At 41.1% G+C, this 19,079-nt stretch overlaps 4 protein-coding genes across 5 annotated transcripts; 2 read left to right on the top strand and 2 right to left on the bottom strand.

Moving 5' to 3' along the window:
* The first annotated feature begins 91 nt into the window (after positions 1-91).
* rab44 (RAB44, member RAS oncogene family) lies at positions 92-7,151 on the top strand. Its single transcript, XM_068652321.1, has 9 exons — positions 92-182; positions 306-5,140; positions 5,308-5,339; positions 5,413-5,609; positions 5,680-5,761; positions 6,178-6,292; positions 6,485-6,583; positions 6,663-6,739; positions 6,805-7,151. The coding sequence occupies exons 2-9, from the start codon at positions 317-319 to the stop codon at positions 6,887-6,889; spliced, it is 5,511 nt and encodes a 1,836-aa protein (XP_068508422.1). The 5' UTR covers positions 92-182; positions 306-316; the 3' UTR covers positions 6,890-7,151.
* Positions 7,084-9,447, bottom strand: trub2 (TruB pseudouridine (psi) synthase family member 2). Its single transcript, XM_049733367.1, has 8 exons — positions 9,184-9,447; positions 8,960-9,088; positions 8,786-8,860; positions 8,659-8,720; positions 8,491-8,572; positions 7,967-8,039; positions 7,754-7,890; positions 7,084-7,677 (listed from the first exon to the last, which is right to left on the bottom strand). The coding sequence occupies exons 1-8, from the start codon at positions 9,299-9,301 to the stop codon at positions 7,349-7,351; spliced, it is 1,005 nt and encodes a 334-aa protein (XP_049589324.1). The 5' UTR covers positions 9,302-9,447; the 3' UTR covers positions 7,084-7,348.
* A 1,142-nt stretch (positions 9,448-10,589) lies between these two features.
* hdhd3 (haloacid dehalogenase-like hydrolase domain containing 3) lies at positions 10,590-12,950 on the top strand. 2 transcript variants are annotated; one of them, XM_049733377.1, is made up of 3 exons: positions 10,590-10,732; positions 11,634-11,968; positions 12,109-12,950. In XM_049733377.1, the coding sequence occupies exons 2-3, from the start codon at positions 11,639-11,641 to the stop codon at positions 12,511-12,513; spliced, it is 735 nt and encodes a 244-aa protein (XP_049589334.1). In that variant the 5' UTR covers positions 10,590-10,732; positions 11,634-11,638; the 3' UTR covers positions 12,514-12,950. The 2 variants fall into 2 exon arrangements, with proteins under 2 accessions (XP_049589334.1, XP_049589335.1); XM_049733378.2 differs by having other exon boundaries at positions 10,600-10,771.
* A 359-nt stretch (positions 12,951-13,309) lies between these two features.
* tgfa (transforming growth factor, alpha) lies at positions 13,310-18,750 on the bottom strand. The gene is made up of 7 exons (XM_049733379.2): positions 18,448-18,750; positions 17,614-17,724; positions 16,643-16,816; positions 15,235-15,349; positions 14,973-15,122; positions 14,772-14,881; positions 13,310-14,564 (listed from the first exon to the last, which is right to left on the bottom strand). The coding sequence occupies exons 1-7, from the start codon at positions 18,485-18,487 to the stop codon at positions 14,557-14,559; spliced, it is 708 nt and encodes a 235-aa protein (XP_049589336.1). The 5' UTR covers positions 18,488-18,750; the 3' UTR covers positions 13,310-14,556.
* Positions 18,751-19,079: the final 329 nt, after the last annotated feature.

The following is a 19,079-nucleotide window of genomic DNA, read 5'->3' as shown; positions in this document are numbered from 1 at the left end:
TAGATTTATCATGTTTGTATTAAAGTACAACACAAAATCTAGATTAATCATGCTTCAAGTATAAGCCACACAGGAAGCTTGCTGTAAAGGATACACCTCCCCGTGTATGACTTAACTTCCCCTCTGGTCTGGACTGCTTTCATAGCTCAAAAGCTGACTACTTGACACAGGCACACACGCGGGTAAGTATATTTACTGTGAATTTGTACAAGGCATGAAATATTTTGGACATTTAGGATCATGTTTAAAATGACTTTGTATGCATCCTACATTTATTTACATGTTTGTGCTGTATTTGTACGTAGGGAGGCACATAATGCCTGGTCCTACTGGAAAAAAGAGAATTGGCTCTCGTCGGAGGGTGGTACCACATGTTGAAATGCCAGAGGAATTGAGTGAAGGAGATCAACCATCACAACCAGAAGAGATTGGTGAATCTTTCAGTGGATTGTCAAATGAAGAACATACCCCTTTGGAAACTTATCACAAGTCAAGCAGGAGAAAGCTAGGCTCAAATAGACAACGTAAAAAAGATAATTCTGAGCAGTCAGCAATTAAACCACACCACCAACTTACAAAGGAAGTTGAGCAAAATGTGCAGACAGAAAATCTTCAAGCAGAAACGATAACTACTGGACAGGAAGTTAGACAAAGAGAGTTCAGTGAAGTAGAAGCCTATGATTCAATGTATGGGACACATTTGTATTCAGCCTACACACCTGGTGATGCTTCTGACCCGAGCTATCATGATTCTGATGTGGAGAGACATCAACCCATCGGTGAAAAATTGCATTTGGAGCAAGATTCCCAAGAGAGTGTCTGTAAACAGGAAAACCAGTCAGATTTCTCAGTGTCAATACAACATATTGATGCAGAAAAGGAAGATATAAATGAAGAGCTGCCACAGCCGGCTGAAGCTTTTCAGGGAGACCATGGAATCGTCAAATTGAAGGAAACAGATTTTCCAGGCAATGCAGACAGCCCCACTGAAAAAAGTAGCCACTGTGTAAAAAATGTGGAAAGTAAAAACAATGTTGAGGAAGTCAACGATTCACCCCCGGTGGGGGAACTGCTTTCAAAAGAGGAACATGAGCCTTTTGACTTTTCACAAGCCAAAGATGCTCAGCGTTCAGATCAAAGTGAAATTGAAGAGATCAAATCACCCGAATCCGACCAAATGGACCACCCTGAAATCGTGACGCATGAAATTGAGACATGTCCTGAAAATCTAACAGATGAAGTATTGGAAATACATAAAGTTGATCGGAGTGTAAAAAGCCCTGATTCATGTTCATATCCACAAAACAAAGAGGAACAGAAGCTTTTGGAAGAAAACACAAAGGTTTTGTCTCAGAAAGATAATTTTCAGGCACCTAATACCAACGAGGCATTGATCAACATAGAACAAATGGAACCCGCACCTTGTCGGGAAGAAGTCATCAACGACCAAGTGAAGTCTAAACAGGAACAGTGTACGGATGGACTCTTGAGCCCAATGATGGACAGTGTCTTCTCACAACCAGAGACAAGTTTTGTCTTCGACACCCACAGTCAGGACAACACTGCAAGCACAGACAAACACAGAGAATCCTTCAGCTCAGCCAGGAACAGGAAAAAACTTGGGTCGAATCGCTGGAGTAAAGGAAGCTATGAAATGGTCTATGCTGCTGAAACATACAGTAACGTTAAAGATGATGCTGAGCTACCAAAAATAAACAATGTGACCTTTGAAATAGAAGCAGCGGAGAAGACAAAGATAGAGCTGAAAGACAGCTCAGACACCTTTCCAGATGAGAAAATGCATGGTCTCGACAGAGGGAATACACATTCAGACTCAACTAAACCCCAACTGCTAATTCAGCTATCAAATTGTGAGGAGATGCCTGAGGAGGTACTTCCAGTTGATGAAGTCAAAACAAAAACAGAGGAGGAAAATGAAACATCATCACAGAATGGAAATCTTGGCGATACCCTGGAGATAAGCATGCCCGAAAGCAGATTTAATGAAGACACAGAAATCGAGGACAGTCCAGCAATAGCGACTATTTCTTCACCAAAAGCGGAAACATCCTCAGATGAACATGAGCTGTTGGGCTTTTCTCAAGTCTGTGAAGCTCAACATCCAGACAGGGAGGAAAATGAAACCTCATCACAGAATGGAAATCTTGGAGATACCCTGGAGATAAGCATGCCCGAAAGCAGATTTAATGAAGACACAGAAATCGAGGACAGTCCAGCAATAGCGACTATTTCTTCACCAAAAGCGGAAACATCCTCAGATGAACATGAGCTGTTGGGCTTTTCTCAAGTCTGTGAAGCTCAACATCCAGACAGTGAGGAAAATGAAACATCATCACAGAATGGAAATCTTGGAGATACCCTGGAGATAAGCATGCCCGAAAGCAGATTTAATGAAGACACAGAAATCGAGTACAGTCCGGCAATAGCCACTATTTCTTCACCGAAAGCGGAAACGACCACAGATGAACATGAGCACTTTGGCTTTTCTCAAGTCTGTGAAGCTCAACATCCAAACAGGGAGGAAAATGAAACATTGTCACAGAATGGAAATCTTGGAGATACCCTGGAGATAAGCATGCCCGAAAGCAGATTTAATGAAGACACAGAAATCGAGGACAGTCCGGCAATAGCCACTATTTCTTCACCGAAAGCGGAAACGACCACAGATGAACATGAGCACTTTGGCTTTTCTCAAGTCTGTGAAGCTCAACATCCAAACAGGGAGGAAAATGAAACATTGTCACAGAATGGAAATCTTGGAGATACCCTGGAGATAAGCATACCCGAAAGCAGATTTAATGAAGACACAGAAATCGAGGACAGTCCGGCAATAGCCACTATTTCTTCACCAAAAGCAGAAACGACCGTAGATGAACATGAGCACTTTGGCTTTTCTCAAGTCAGTAAAGCCCAAGATCCAGGTGAAAATTTAACTGAAGAGGTTAATTCATCAGAAACAGAACAAACAAAAGACTCAGAAATCTTGACCGATGGACCAAGAGGCGATGTTGACAAAACATTGAAAGCCCTTGTCAATGAATTTTTTGAAACGCATATGTCTGACCTAAGCGCTCTTGATTCAATTTTAAATCCACAGGACAACCCAGAAGAACAATATATGTTAGAGGAAAACACAGAGATTTTGGAACAGACAAAAGAAAATAATCATGCCCATGACACCAAGGAAACGGTCAACACAGAAAAATCAAACCCCACAAAAAGTCAGGACCATGACGAGGAAGCCCAAAGGACATCTGATGACAAGCAGAGTGCTAATGGAATCTTAAGTGGAATGCCTGAGAGCAGATTGTATTCACAAAGTGTGCAATCAGAGGATAGTTCACAAAGTGAGGACACCACTACCAGCACAGGGCAACAAAAAGGCTCCTTCAGCCAAAATAGAAACAGGAGAAAACTTGGGTCTCATCGACGGAACAAAGGAGCTTTTGTAAAGAACTTTGCTGCTGAGTCATACAAAGAAGTTACAGACAGTGCTGCCGGAAACGGCAGAGATGAAAAGGATCCCCCAGAAACCAAAGACACAGTGTTTGCGATAGAAACCACTGAGATGGAAAACACTGAAAAAAAAGGCCCTAGTGAAGAAGAGTGCGGGCCAACTAAAGCCACAATTTTCCTACCAAAAGAAAAAACTGAGGAACAACATGAGCTTCTCAGCATGTCTGGAGATGATAGTACTCAACATTTAGACAACAATATTAGTAACATGCCCAACCAAATGGTGAATCTTGTAGAAGTTGATCAACTAAATTCTATTGATGACTCTGCAGTTACAGAGATCTGCTCTCCTGCTGGAATCATGCAAATGGAAGCTTCTGTGGAACGCGAATCCTACAAAGAACAAGCATCACAAGATCACACAAAACCAATATTCAAAGCCACAGAGACTATAGAAGCTGTAAAAAGCCAAATAATTCAAGAGGATGACTCAATTTCTCTAAACCCAGACAAAGATGCCATTGCCAGTTCTCAAGGGGAAGTCCCAAACACATTTTGTATTCCTACTCAAGACACAAATATTAACTCTACATCAAACTTGAGTGTGCAACAATCAGAAGAAACCTTCCAGGTGTCCTCAAAGGAAGAATCACTGGAAAATGTCCTAGAAGCCGAGAACAGTGCCTTGAAAGAAATAAGGGATAATTTAGAAGTAACAGGACTTTTAAATGTGTCTTCTACTAAGAAGAGGAGGATGGGATCTACACGCCGGTCTCGTATGAGCAGAAAACCAGAAGCAGAAATGGACAAAGAAGATGATACAAGATCCCTGGAAAATGTAGGCGTCCTGGAGGAGCTACCGCAGACAGAAGTATTACCAAGTCAAAGAGCCAAATCATCAGGTAAAGAAGAGCAAGAATACGACAAGGCTGAGAATGACCAGAATATTCACAAGAGTACCAGCGAAAGCAAGGTGATACCAACCACCGATGAAGTCACGACTCTCCTTTCAGAACAGGTGTCCTCCCACGAGGCCACACAACATGATGGAAATTTAATGCAAGATCAAGACGAGCTCATGGGCCAACCATCAAACATACAAGCGATAAACACTGAGAGTGAAGGAGCTCCTGATCAAAACTTGAAAAGTCCTCGTTTGAACTTGGCTCATCAAAAAAGAAGGATGGGCTCCACGCGCAGAAGTTTAGGAACCAAGTCAAAGAGAGACTTGGAGCTGAAGTTGGATTTGAGTAATGAGGTAGGGGTCGCAGCTCCTGTGCAGGATCTCTTCTGTCAAAGCGAAAATCAAAAATTAATGTCTGAGGGCTCAGGTCTTGGACCAACCAACCAAGAAAACGTCTGTGACCCTCCAAGCTCAGCTGAGACTCTTCAGTCAGGCGAAGAAAATCTCACTTTGGAGCATCATCCAGTTGAAGATGACGTACAGAAACAGTCTACCTCAACCAAACTTGACATGCTCTCGGAATCAGAGCTAAAAGTGAGAAAGCGGAAAATGGGATCTCACCGGAAGTCCAAAGTACAACAAACCCACGGCGATCAAAGTGAAAAAGACAACATGATGCAAAAACAAGCCGAGAGAGCCGAAAAAATAATCACACACGAACAAGTGGATGACGCCATCCACGGGTCTGAAGAACCACAGGTGAGAGACCAAAACCTTTGACATATTTTTAAAAAATGATTGAAATAGTTTTTCAAGATTTTATTAGGGTAAATGTCTGCATTTTACTGTATCTTGTTTATTTTTTTTTTCATTTCTGTATTTGTCAAAAACTTCTCATGACTGAAAATCTCACAATATACTTTCAGAGTGATCTAAGTGACCCATCAAAGTCTATGAGGTAAGAATCCTATAGTTGATATAAATTGCATTTTTGATGTTGAGAAAATGTGAGCCTGCTATTTTTGTTGCAGAAACAACACATCAGAGGAAGCACTGCCACCCCGAGTCCATCATCAGGTAACCCTCAATGTGTCGGCAGGTGAAGCAGGCAACTCGAAAGCGAAGCCCTTTCATGTGGTCATGGTCGGTGACAGCAACGTGGGCAAGACGTCGTTCATGAAACGAGCGGAAAATGGGAAATTTTTTCCGGATTTGCCTGCCTCTGCTGGTGAGTTTTATTATTACACTCTTACACATATTAAAAAAAAAAAAAAAAACTAGAATGTTGTGTTTTGAAGGCCTTGACACATGCTTGTGGACGGTGGTCGTGGATGGCAAACCTGTGGTGCTCCAACTGTGGGATACGGCGGGTCAAGAAAGGTAAGATTTGTTTAATTTTGTTTATTTTATTAGCATTTTTTTATTCCTTCCAGCACGAAGGGTTAAGCATTTTATAATGTATCAACAAGGCAGCCAGGTCAACTATTTGCTCAACACCAATTTCTAGTTTTGTAACTTTCTGAACAAGGTCGGTTTATTTGTGTCATCATAGATTGCATGATTAGATTATCCAGAGAGGAATGTACCGTGATTTTTCGGGGAATTTGTAAAGCCGCAATCATCTGACTTCAGAGTCGTCCTCTGAGCCTTCACTGTCGTCATAAACCAGTGTGACTAGTTCGCTTTGTCGGTTTGATGACCACGTGATTTTCTGGAAAAGTTTTTGTGCAATCAAATGCAAATTTTTAGTGTGTAAATTGCAACTAATCATTTCTCCGTGCTTGCGGCCTTCAAAGGTTTCGCAGTATCACCCATCAGGTATTCCACAGAGCACATGCATTTCTCCTGATGTATGACATCACATCTTCTCAAAGCTTCACCGCAGTCCACTACTGGGCGACATGCATTCACGTGAGTTCTGGGAATATGAAAAAAATAAACATTTTGGGGATTTTAATGTGGCCCTGTGTCTTCTTCACTGTTTATGAAAATATAATAATAATTAACAAAAAAAAACTTGGTTTCTTCATCATCTAGAAGACTTCATAAAGACTGAAATGGACCCTGACAATCAGAACTCTTATTTCACCTCATTGCTTTCAGGAAAGCGCCACGAAAAACGTTCCTGTTTTACTTCTTGGGAATAAAAGCGATCACGTCGAGCGTCATGTTTCAACCGAAGAGGCTCAGAAGGTTGCAAAGGTATGTATCAAGATTATCACTACTTCTGCTTTCGCGAAAGAAACAAAGTTTTCTCCAATGCTGACATATCTATGAGTAGACGTTAAACGCAGACTTCATGGAGTGCAGCGCTGTCTCTGGTGACAATGTGATTCAGTCTTTGGAGGCAGTTGCCAGGTAAATTATCTTAAGTACGTCTTAATATGAAGAAAGTGCGTCACTCTGCCTGTTGTTGTTGCCAGATTGTTGAGCCATAAAGATGACGTAAGAGATGAAACCCTAGAGTTACATAAAGAACCTCCAAAGAAGAAAGCAGGATGTTGCTGAACAGACAAGTGGTGCATTACGGCGGTGTATCATTGTGCATCTGAGAAATTACTAGATTTCAAAAAATAAATTAAAAAAAACTTTTCTGCTCGCAAAATTAGTTATATTACATTGAGTTCTACCTTGTATTATGATATTGTGCGTTTATGGAATGCTGCCTTGCCACGCCGTACTGCTTTGATTGACGAGTGCAATAATGGCTCAACAAGTTTATTAGGTTGGGAATGTATTAAAATGCTTAATAAAGTTAATTCAACGAAAATTGCATTTCTCCTTCGAAATTAACTTGTGGCTGATACAGCTCCTGACAACAAATGTTCTTCTTCTTGTAGTTCATTTCAGTCTTTTGCGAGCATTCTTTTGGACTGATAGGTCAACAATGTGTTTGTGATTGCCTCATCACAAGGATAACATAGAACAGGGGACATCATCCTGATTCCTTTCCAAGCTGAGCGTAACTCAGCAGAGCTTGTTTGTGGGATCTTGGTGGAGTGAGGCGGTCACAGCTTTGTGTCTCTTAACTTGAACGGACGTCTTGTCGGCGGGTACTGGTTTGCTTCTGTTGCTTGAAATCACAGTCCCCGATCGAGTCGACGGTCTGTTTTTCTTAACAGCGCGCATGATCTCAGCGGTTGTCCATTGGTGGCGGATGAGTGCATCCTGCAGCGTGAAGGTGCCGTCTCTTGTGCGCCGAACTCCCTTGCAGATGGCCGTGCTGCGTAGCTCCAGTCCTATTTCGTGCACTACTTTGCGCAGGTATTTCTGTGTTTCGTTCAGGCACTGCACCTCTGAGAACATAACAAAGGAGAACACTGGTGAGTAATAACATGAAAAGTGTCTGGGGGGGTGTTTTAGTGAGTTTACCCAAAGTGAAGTTGGGAGGCTGGAAGCGAATGCACCGTAAACTCATCAAAATAGGCGGCGACTTCCCATCTGGACCTAATGAACCTTGCACGGCCATCTCGTAGGCTTCCTGTGACTGCATGTCTACGTTAGCATACCTGTGAAGGTTAAACAGAATCACATCCACATGCATTCTTGAGTTTTGAAGTGTGGAAAGAGCCAAAATTGACATACATTAACAAAGCCTTTTGATTCGCTCCCTGCAGCATTGCCAAAACTCTTTCCAGCTTATCTTGCGTGATGTGATCTGTTGAGCAAACAAGTGATGTTTGATTCTGACTGGTCAAAGCAAGGCTGTCGGTGTTCAATATCGTTTTCAAAGGTCACATTCAAACATTTTCTTAAGTCTTTACAAATCCATTTCAACCACCTTACATGATCTATAAAGACACCAATCACACATCATCAAATGAATTCACAGCAAGCACATTTTTATATTAAGGTTCAAGCACTTTGTTGCATTTAATTTCCAGACTCATTCATGAGCAATTTGTTGCTTAATTTTCAAGACCCAAAAAGAAACAACTAACAATATTAAATTAAAAAAAAGTGCTGAGTGAATTAGGTTAATGTGATAGTCCAAATATAAAAATCTAACTGTACTAATCTTGCGTAAATAACGTACAGTAGATATGACCAAAAAAAAAAAAAAGCCTTGTTGAGTGGATATTGTGAAGCAAATATTACGCAATCCATACCATAAGTGGATCTTTCCACAACCCGTCCCATGTGGGAGAAGTCATCTGTAGCTGTCCCAAACTCACCCTCCAATGTGTAATCCTGAAAGAACATGGACCATTCACTCTATGGGCATTGTGCACGAATAAGACCAAAGTGCTGTGGAGGTTCAAAACAGATGAAATTACCCTTGTGACTCTGGTGTGGTACAGGTCATTCAAAGCCTTGTTTCCATTCCCGATACCAAGGACTTCAGAAATCAGATGTTAAAATCAAATTGAAGGACTCCATTTTTTAACAGAATTAATAACATACCCAATACACCAGAGGAAAATGTATCCAAACGATGTCCAACACCAACTCGAATATGCTGGAATTCAGGACCAGTGACTGAAACAATATATTTAATTTAGCTTTTCTTAGACCACCAAACTCGTGCATGCACTACACTGAGATGATAACATTACTGAATTAAATATGTCCACATACCCAAACGATGTTTGGACAGGGCTGGGACGCAAACTGCTGACAGCACCTTGGGCGTCAGGTTGTCACCACCTGGTGGTGGCAAAAACCGGGTCTGCTCAGGAATAGGCAGCGATGGCAACGCATCTAACCCTGCAATAAATATACATAGTTATAATCATATAGTTTTTTAATATACACATTGTTGTGTGTCGTCTTCAGAAAAGTGAGACATTAGGAAGTCTGACCTTTAAGGAGCTTGGTCTCAATGCCGTCCCTCACGAGTTTCCATGGGACGCCAGCAGGTTTGTAGATGCAAAACAAACCCTCTAACCTACGGAAAGCTCGAGCAGCAGGAGTTGCCATCGTTTAACTTAAATTAATCGAGCATGTCTTATTTTAGAGGACTAAATGTCTCGAAAACTTGTGAGCACAGCAGGACGTAAGTGAACGATAGTATTGCGAGAGCGTGGTAGCTGCTAGTGTTGGCTCGTGAGTGAACGATGGGTTGAAAAGAACGACTCTTTTCAGTGAACGAGAGTGAACGAATCACTTCCCAAAGCAGTGGTTCTTAACCTGGGTTCGACCGAACACTAGGGGTTCGGTGAGTCGGTCTCAGGGGTTCGACAGCGCCTCCACTGAGGAGGTCCGAACAAACCTGATTTATTGTGTAAATTCTGATTTACCCGTATGTAATTTGTTGTGAGTTCATGCATTGTGTTGGTTTTGTTCTTTGAACAAGGTGATGTTCATGCATGGCTCATTTTGTGCACCAGTAAAAAAAATATCTAGAATTTAACAAAAAAAACAAAAAAATCACTAACGAGGGGTTCGGTGAATGCGCTTATGAAACTGGTGGGGTTCGGTACCTCCAACAAGGTTAAGAACCACTGTCCTGAAGTGATTCCTTCTTTTTTCAGTTCATATGACTTCAACCAGTAAGTGTCAGTAATGCCCATTGAAGTTGGTGCCACCTGGCCGTAAAACAAAACGAAGAAGAAAATAACGTCACTTCCCCTTCACGAACGAGTCGTGATTTGCATTTCCTGTTCACCACCGAACGAATCTGTGAGTGAACGAATGAGTGAGTGATTCGGATTTCCAGTTCATCGCGAGAACGGATCAGTGAGGGAACGAATCGTGACTTTCCCGTTCGCGAACGAGTCAATGGGTCAACTTCCTTCCTTCCTTCCTTCCTTCCTTCCTTCCTTCCTTCCTTCCTTCCTTCCTTCCTTCCTTCCTTCCTTCCTTCCTTCCTTCCTTCCTTCCTTCCTTCCTTCCTTCCTTCCCGTGCATCAACGAATCAGTCATTGAACGTGTTGCGTCTCCCTCTTGGCGTGAACTATGTAAGCCAGAATGTCGATTTACGATTTGCCAAGGAAAGAAAGAACCACTCATTGAAACACCACTTCTTTCATGCGCGTTATCGCCAAGCTAACGGCTAACTTTATTGCATGAAAGGATGCGCCGCTATGCAACAACGGGCTTCTCTTTCCCCCGGAGGATTCGTTGAACGATTCGTTTGAACGAATCGTTTGAGTGAACTCATTCTAAAGATTCAGTTCACTTAGAAGAACTGGAATGCTCATCACTAGTCGCTGCTGTTTGCCACAGCGCCCTCTGCAGTACCGGATGTTGGCGTTGTTTTATTTTTTTCCTCCCCTTGCGGTACTCCTGAATGTGTTCTCGCGATATCTGGTTTATAAACGTAAATTGTCAATGTGACATGTTTGCGGAGTGTCTGTGTATACGGACGTAAGCTAATTTTTTTGCACAAGGTTCACAGCTGATACCCACGTAAGATATTATATAAACATTTTTAAGATCATGGGCGAGGTGAGACATTTGTGACCTTGCCACGATTTGAATACATACGGTCGTTGGGGCACAAGTAAATCCGTCGTCATAAGGTTTTTATTTATTGTGTTCTAGACAGAAACACTAACAACGTATGCGCCATCGTCCGGGTTCGAGAATTTAACAATAACCTATCTCCTAATTGGTGATGTTGGTGCATTTTTTTCTGAGTCAAGTGTCGTATTCTCTGCTTGGCTTCATTATTTTTTTTTTTTTTGGGGGGGGGGGGGTAAATTGTGACCAAGCAGTTTAGCCAGCAGGGGGCAGCGTCATTCAGCGACACCCACAAAACAAAAAAGTATATAAGAATTGTGGACTGAACAAGAATAAGTTGTTTCTTAATTTTTTTTTTTTAGTTAAGTAAAAATGCTTTAAAATATTGAAAATTATTCATTTAAAATACCTTCAATCATTGAAAATTATGTCAGTTCAGGGCCTGATACTGTCACTCTCATATATTTTGATTAAAATAAAATTTGTAAAATGCCTTCAAATATTCAAAATTAATATGTCAGTTCAGGATGTGAGTTTAGAATGGCTCTGCGTGTTCCCACGCTGGACTTTAATTGAATTGCCGCGGGATAACAGACACATTCAGCATTATGAGCACTGGGTTAGTTGCCCACTTTGGCCAGTTCCATGATTCAGGCTTCATACCACCATTCTCTGCCCATTAGTCACTGTCTAGACTAAAGAATTCCCCAAGAAACAATGTAGTCCCTCATCCTCCATTTTTATATTGACTTTTTAAGACGTCATGGCAGCTTTCACCCATGATGAGGCTGTCAAGACAAACTGTGTCCGTTTCTAGAACTTAAAGCCTTGTGTTATATCCTGGCAGGTGCGATGCGTGTTCCTCTACGATGGGTGCTGTGGGATGTGAAAGACACCCTGCTGAGGGTGCGTTCCTCTGTGGGTGAACAGTACTGCGACGAGGCCAAAAGAATGGGTCTGAGCCTCAAGCCTACCGAGGTGGAGTCTGCTTTCCGCCAGGCGTATCGACATTATTCCAGCCAGTTCCCAAACTACGGCATCGCTCGGGGCCTGGATGGAAAGTCTTGGTGGATGGCGGTGGTGAAGGCCACCTTCTCTCAGTGCAGAGTGCAGGACCCGGCCTTGCTTAATACAATGGCACTGAACCTCTACCAGAACTTCAGCAATGCAGAGAACTGGGAGGTAAATGATATGGTTTTTGGTCACAGAGCCCAAAAGATACAAAAGGTTTGGCAGCTGAATGGCCAAATCCATAAATAGACCAATACATTTTCTTCTTCAGTTATAATTGGTGTTAGTTGAATAATATCTTTGTATTTCAGGTATTTCCAGATTCAAAGTCTGCTCTGGAGAGCTGCTCCTCACTAGGACTGCAACTAGGAGTGGTTTCCAACTTTGACAACCGCCTTGAAGCCATCTTAGGTGCTTGCGGGCTGCTTTCACACTTCAACTTTCTGGTGACGTCAGAGGCAGCAGGTGTTGAGAAGCCCCATGCGGCCATCTTTGAACAGGCCGTGCGCAAGTGCGCCGTACCACCCACCAGCATAGCTCACGTCGGGGACCATTACATGAACGATTATTTGGCGTCTCGTTCAGCCGGAATACACGGCATTCTTTTGGACCGAAGTAATAACTCCGGGCGACATGATGTTCCTAAAGAGCATTGGCTCTCATCGCTTGATGAGTTGCCAGCACGACTTAAGCAACACATGGATGAATGCTCCTAATTATTTTGGATTGTTTTTTTCAGTCAGAATACTGTGTTTGGAGTAGTAAAGCCACATATGGAACATAATGTAAAAAACATTTTGACTTCCCCTTCATTTATGATACTCTACAAAACCAAAGGACATGCATACTCTAGCTAACATGCTTTTACAATTTAGCAGTGAGAGCGAGGCAGTTTCTTAACCCTTTGAAAATACTCTTATTTGAAGCCATCTGGTCCAAGGCAGATAGTGGTGGACTGGGAGGATCAAGCAGGCCCTAAAGAGGAATCTCGTTGAAAAGACCAGAATGGCTGCGCGATTCAACACAGAGCCTCTTAAGGGAAAACGGGATTGACACAAGTCCAAGATCTTATTTAAGGAGGTCAAAAGAGATGTGTTAGTGTTAACTCCAACAAGCCTCCACGTCGAGCATTAAAATGTGATGACCAACGCGCTCTGCGCTTCATGTTAATTTGTTTTTAACCTGTAATTTCACCTCTTGATGTTTGGACATCAACTCATATTGTAGCTCTGTTAGAAGAGCTTCTTAATCCAAAGCTGCTTTCGAAGCTCAGCCAGACGGCTCTAAAAAGCTGTGCAGAAATCCAATTGTGTCATAATGGGATCGTAAAAAGAGGGGAAAAGCCCATGAGAGCAGAAAGACGGGACACACTTTGCTTTGAGGGAGCATGCCAGCAGAATTGTTTTTTTTTTTTTACTCAACAAAACCGGAAGAAAGAAGTATTAATGGCTGAGAAACAACTTAGTATTATTTTCTAACAGAATATATATTTTAAAAAAAAAAAGCCAGTCAGATATTTGCAAATTTAATTGTTCATTTGAAAACAAATGGAGGTAACAAACCAACTGAGACATCCCAGATGTGACAAACCATGCGTTAAGTATCACTTGGACCCTCTTCTCTATTGGAAAATTGGAAAAGCGTATAAATCTACAACAGTGTGTCTGTGTGTTCTGTCACACGAATGATGCACACAATAGGAGACATACCAAAACATGCACGGCAAACATCAGGTGCTGTAAACAGAAGCAAATGTATCATCCCCATCCTCGCAAAATTTTCATTTCATGATAGAAGCTGCCACATTTAAAATGCTTTTTCCCCATCTGTCAGTTTAACATTTGTGATTTTGTAATCCTTTAAGCAATTTTGGAATTGGTGTTATAGTTTGTTTTTCGCTTTAAAAATATTCAAATTCATATTAGAGACAAGGCCAAAACACACCACTCAAGTAGAGAATTCAATTAAATGAGTGCACCAAAAGAAAAAAAGTGCACATTTTAGGAAGAATCCGCAATATTGCAGAAAAGTGCAATCAAAATTAAAGGTACCAAAATTATATTAGCCACCCAATGCGTGAGTAAGTGATGTGTTTTGGACCTTTTTTTCTCTTTGGCTTTTCAATGAAAAACGTGACAAAAGGTTACATTCCAGTTCAGCTCAGGAACCACAAATAAAACCGGACACAATTCAACCCTCAGATGAATCACATTAGACAAAATGCCTGACAGACGTCTTCATCCATTCAATTTCCCATTCAGTCAAGTGAAGTGTTTTTCAAAAAATAAAAGACACTAAAAATGTCATGTAAAGCGTCAGCATCATCTGTGCTTGTAGTTATGAAAAGTGCATAAAGTTAATAAAAGACATAAATAGGAATTTGGGAGTTTTAAATCAATGAATTTGGATTTGTCCTGTGGCCACAAAGGCCTCTTTTTTTTTTTTTTCTCCTCCAAATCCACACAGGATGATTCATGTCCTTGAAGAAGACATCTTATGAAGAAACGGGTATGGCAGCCTCTTGGTCCTCACAACTCCGAGTTGAGTGTTCATTTCCGAGCAAGGATAAAGGGAATTTCCATATTGCCTCCTTGCAGGAAGTCCAACGTTACTGGAAAGCCATGTGAAGGAACGTCCTACCTTGATTCATTTTGAGACCTCCCTCAGTCACAGCTTCTTCGCTTGTGCCTCCTTGGAGACAATCTTAAGACTTGACAGTTGAAGGAAGCACCAGGATGAGGATCCACGTTGTTGTCTTCTCACACCACTAGAAGCAAAACAAAGGTTAGTTTCGAGTATAACAAATGTTTATTAAAATATTGTTTTAACCATATATAGTTACCGCATACACTTTTCTAGTTTAAGTAATGGAACCAGTATTCTAGGACTCAGTCAATTGGATTAAAGAGGGCAGAGGTCAAGTGGTCAGTCTGTGAGACTAAAGATGTTGACTGAGAAAAAAAAAAAGAGGTACCGCTCTCAGGAGGATAGCACGGTGCTCGGTGCTTCTGTGTGCAAGCAGACTTTTCAGGGATGAAGTGATGAGGGCGTCTCCTCTTACGGCATTCCTGCCTCCACCAGCAACTGTTGCAAGAAGCAAAAACAACAAAATGGTCAGTGTATCTGCTATGTGTGTGTTATGAAATGTAAACAACACAGCTTGAACGCCACTTACTTTAACAGCGTGCACACCACAATGATGAGGACACAGCCGATCACACACAACACCAGCACGGTGGCCATGGTCTGCGGACGGTGGTTGGTGGCCACCACAGCCAGCAGGTCTGCATGCTCACATCTCATCCCGACAAAGCCCGGGTGGCATCTGCAAGACAAACGTAAGGAGGAAAAATTGGAATGGTTCTAATGTGGTTATTGATTTGACAAAATCTTCCGAAGGACTTTAAGTGATTTTTTTTTTGTTAGAATCTACTTACATGCATGCAGGTGTCTCCTCCAATATCAGGAAGCGACACGTTCCATGAAAGCAGAAATGACGATGGGAGTCTGGACAGTCGTCGAAATGAGAGCGGACAGCCGCTGCCACGAACTCTGATAGGTGATTGAAAAACACACACTTAGAACACCTGTAAAATGAATTCAGTGTCCCAAGTTGCGCCTTGACAGATAACAGTGAGTGACCCAAGGGACGATCATGAATGTAAAAATAGTCAAATAAGCCTGAGGAGGCAGCAGCTTGAAGCTATTGTACTCCCCGTTCTTTATCCTAAAGCTGACACCCACGTAACTCACCGTGGGACCCAAGTCTTTTGTCCCCAGTTGTGTGTGGATTTGCTTGGATCCACCACACTACCTGGGAGGAACAATTAGCGTGACGATAAGTCACAGATGACGAAAAAAAAAAATGGATGAGAGACAAGGCGAGGCTGCGCTCCACAAACGAGAGCTTCGTTTTTCACCTAAACAATGGGACAAAGACGTCCGATTACGTGAACGCCCCAGTAAGGGTGAGAGGTTGACATTTTTTTACAAGTTAGCCGTACAATAAGGCAAATTCCGACAAAGCTGACTCAGACTGATGTCGGTGTTCCGCGAGCAGCCAAACAGATGCCGCAGTGTGGTATTGAGCCTAGGTTGAGTTTTGTTAACATACTTCCATTCCACTCTGACGCCAAATGGGTTTTGGAGCGAAGCCTACACGCATTGTCTTGTGCTGTCGGGCTCCGTGAAAGCCCTCTGTTGTCTGGGAACCGTCAGGCTCACTGCCCCTCCCCTCCCCTCCCCTCTTCGATGCCATTTTCGAAGCACACTGGGACAGGATCCATCCAGCCTCTGGGGCAAGCGATGTGCTACCCGGATCATCTTGCAGCGGCTTTTGTGTTGAAAAAGCAGCTCGTATTAATGCCCCATAATTGCTGATGCACCATGACGCTAAAGGGGATCAATTAACTATCAGCGTGTGATACATTGTTTGCTTACACTACGGGGAAAAAACTCGGTTGTATTTTGCCTATATATCTTTTGTAACTATGTGAAGCAGATTGAGTTGGATATGAAATGCGCCACAAAAAAAAAAAAAACTACCAAGACTTGCCTTGCCTAAAATCTGAAAAATTCTATTTTAAAAAAGAATCAAACGTCAAAATTTACAACTGAGATAAAGTGATTGCATAAGCGTGCACACCCTCTGTGTTTAGAATTAACCAATCAGCTCACGTCACATTGATGCGTGAATTTTTTTTGAAATTATTTGTCCTGATCTTGGGTTTTTTTAGGTCCCAAAAATTTGAAATTTGGACAGGGGTGGGTCTTAAATCCACTGTACGCTAGAGTGACGACTAGATATGCAAACTAAACAAAAAGCTCAACAGTTTAGATACGTACTTTTCACTGGAGGGATGTTTGAGGTGGTTGTGGTTGCAGTCAGCGCTGTAGTAGAGACAGCAGCAGTCACTCCAGAGCTGCTGGCTGAGGTGTACGCAATCGACGCTAGCTTGGTAGGGATGAAGATGGTCGTGCCTGACCGACTTGGCTTTTTTCCAAATGAAAATGTGGAACCTGATGAGAGGGGAAAAGTGGTATAGACTCTTCTATAGCAGTTGTTCCTTGTTCCAATCCACACATTGATTTGCATTAGAATTAATAAGAAGGTTTAAAAAAAAAAAAAAAATCTTTAACATATGATTTCATTTGTTCAATTACTCTGTGACTTTTTCTTTGGAACATCTTGCACAATGGCTGAACCTAAAATTTCCAATCGCTATCGCAGGTACCAAGACAAAAAGCCACAGAGAAAGTCAAACAGGTCGTAGTAGCGCAATAGTACATGTAAGAGGAAAGTCAATATGATTTTTTTTTTTTTTTTTTTTTTTTACAGTTGTCTTTTTTTTTTAAGTCCAGTCGAACGTCTAACATTGAAAAACAGGTTTTAGCTTTGTACACTTTTTAAAATCAATGATTTATACTAGTACTGCCACTAACAAATATTTTAAAAATCAAATGCCAGAGATAAACATAAAAAAACAAAAATCAAATTGAGTCATTTAAATTTTTTGTTTCATGTTTCAAATAAATGTTTAAAAAAAATCTATAACCTAGACAAGCCAATTGAGAAAAACAATAAAAACGTCTCGAGAGGGGATATAAAAATAAACAAATGAGTTTACACAAGTGTGCACACCCTTTCATAACTGTGGTCAAAATTAACCAATCACATTCAAGCTCGTGTTAAACGTCAGCACACCATTTAAAGCTCCTGTGACAAACACCAAATAACGTTCAGATGTTCTAATTTGAAATAATTGATCTCAGTCTGGTGGTTTTTACTTTACAAAATTTTCTGAAACCAAACTTACTAGCAATCGTCAAGGTGGTTGCGTGGCGGCTTCCTGAAGGCTCAAGAGTCGTCTTAGTTTTGTCTTGGACTGTCGAGGTGCTTTGGCCTGCTCCTATTGTAAACAGTGAACCTTTGTGGGAAGAACACACAGCCCTAAAATAAAAAACTGAAAACAGGTGACACATTTTTTGTTTTGTTTTTGTAAAATAACCCGAGGCTCAGACCTTTATGATCATGTGAACTGGTCTTCAGTGTAACATAATACTTTATTTGAAAGGTATAACCGGAGCCCATCAATACAACAAACGGGGTCAGGCAGCCTTTAAAAGGATGAGACCGAAGCACTAAAAATACATCAGCGCCTCACACGCCACCTCAACTAAACCACCACATTGAAACAATAATCTTGACATTAATAACAACAATAATAAAATTCACTTTTGATTAACACCAGGTGTTCTTTTAACTATTATAACGATGTTTAAAATAATTTGGTTCCTTTATTTACGTGAGGATAGAACAAATATTTCGGATAATTATGGATACCATGCAATAAACATTGTTAAATTAATAATCTCCAAATTCTCATGATGTTAGTAAAAGCATAACTGATTCTCTTGCTCCTATTGGGTGTCATACACTGCAGGTGAACTGAATGTTGTGGCCACAGTGTTTCCCAAATAATCAATTAATGTATAAATAAAATGTTCTTATATCCTGTTACTTTCTTTGAAGTAATTCTAGGCCATAACACTAATAAAAGTGAATATTAAGTGTATCTACACTTTTTTTATTCTTAGAAAATAATAATAATGGCAAAAAGACAATCTAAATGGCAAAATTGCACACTTACCACTTATGAGGAAAATCGCATCCCACAATATCCGAGTCATGGTGTCCGACCACTTGTGGTCTCAACTAAGGCAATTTGTCGGCCAGTTTGAGCGAAATGTGTGCTGAGAGGGCGCACTTGGGATCCCGCAAATCAACATTTAAACTCGCTGATGACGTGTACACACAAAATAACACGCAAATATATCACGCGAGGATATTTTTCGAGGAAAAACAAAATAAGCATGGACTTAATCTAACGCAGGACCTTGAAACGTAAGTGTGCGTTCAATTGAGGAAACCAGTGGAAGACCCTCAGAGGCAGGCCAATCAGAGGCGAGGATATTAAGAAGGTGGCACCTCATTAGTCACTCCTTGTATGTCATTTTTTTTTGTTAGCTCTAGATTATGCGCTCTCCTCCCACATAATTTAATATCTAGTTTATTATTGAGTGACTTTTTATTAAATAATACAGCTCATAATAAAAAATAATCATAAAAATTATTCCAGGAGAACTTGTCAATATATGAGCCTAGTTTTACTTTTTTGGTTTGCTTTTTTCGTATTAAATGAAAGGTTGAAATATAAACTTTAGAAGAAACACACAAACTACGGCAGTTAATAAATATTAACAAATATATATACTTCAGAAA

Source organism: Syngnathus scovelli, chromosome 11 (genome assembly GCF_024217435.2).
Source record: "Syngnathus scovelli strain Florida chromosome 11, RoL_Ssco_1.2, whole genome shotgun sequence".
Taxonomy (NCBI): Eukaryota; Metazoa; Chordata; class Actinopteri; order Syngnathiformes; family Syngnathidae; genus Syngnathus; species Syngnathus scovelli.
Note: the sequence above shows the minus strand (reverse complement) of the source record. Positions and strands in the feature narration are given on the sequence as shown.

What these genes read in the sequence shown, in the direction of transcription:
- rab44 (XM_068652321.1), top strand. Translation starts at nt 317, where the DNA reads ATGCCTGGTCCTACTGGAAAAAAGAGAATTGGCTCTCGTCGGAGGGTG. An exon ending in GACCCATCAAAGTCTATGAG is followed by an intron (nt 5,340 to 5,412) that starts GTAAGAATCCTA and finishes TTTTTGTTGCAG; the next exon opens with AAACAACACATCAGAGGAAG. An exon ending in TCTTTGGAGGCAGTTGCCAG is followed by an intron (nt 6,740 to 6,804) that starts GTAAATTATCTT and finishes TGTTGTTGCCAG; the next exon opens with ATTGTTGAGCCATAAAGATG.
- trub2 (XM_049733367.1), bottom strand. Translation starts at nt 9,301, where the DNA reads ATGGCAACTCCTGCTGCTCGAGCTTTCCGTAGGTTAGAGGGTTTGTTT. An exon ending in CCTGTCCAAACATCGTTTGG is followed by an intron (nt 8,861 to 8,959) that starts GTATGTGGACAT and finishes ATATTGTTTCAG; the next exon opens with TCACTGGTCCTGAATTCCAG. An exon ending in TGTGGAAAGATCCACTTATG is followed by an intron (nt 8,040 to 8,490) that starts GTATGGATTGCG and finishes TTTGCTCAACAG; the next exon opens with ATCACATCACGCAAGATAAG.
- hdhd3 (XM_049733377.1), top strand. Translation starts at nt 11,639, where the DNA reads ATGCGTGTTCCTCTACGATGGGTGCTGTGGGATGTGAAAGACACCCTG. An exon ending in GCAATGCAGAGAACTGGGAG is followed by an intron (nt 11,969 to 12,108) that starts GTAAATGATATG and finishes TTTGTATTTCAG; the next exon opens with GTATTTCCAGATTCAAAGTC.
- tgfa (XM_049733379.2), bottom strand. Translation starts at nt 18,487, where the DNA reads ATGACTCGGATATTGTGGGATGCGATTTTCCTCATAAGTG. An exon ending in AAACATCCCTCCAGTGAAAA is followed by an intron (nt 15,350 to 16,642) that starts GTACGTATCTAA and finishes ATCACCTATCAG; the next exon opens with AGTTCGTGGCAGCGGCTGTC. An exon ending in GAGGAGACACCTGCATGCAT is followed by an intron (nt 15,123 to 15,234) that starts GTAAGTAGATTC and finishes TTTGTCTTGCAG; the next exon opens with ATGCCACCCGGGCTTTGTCG.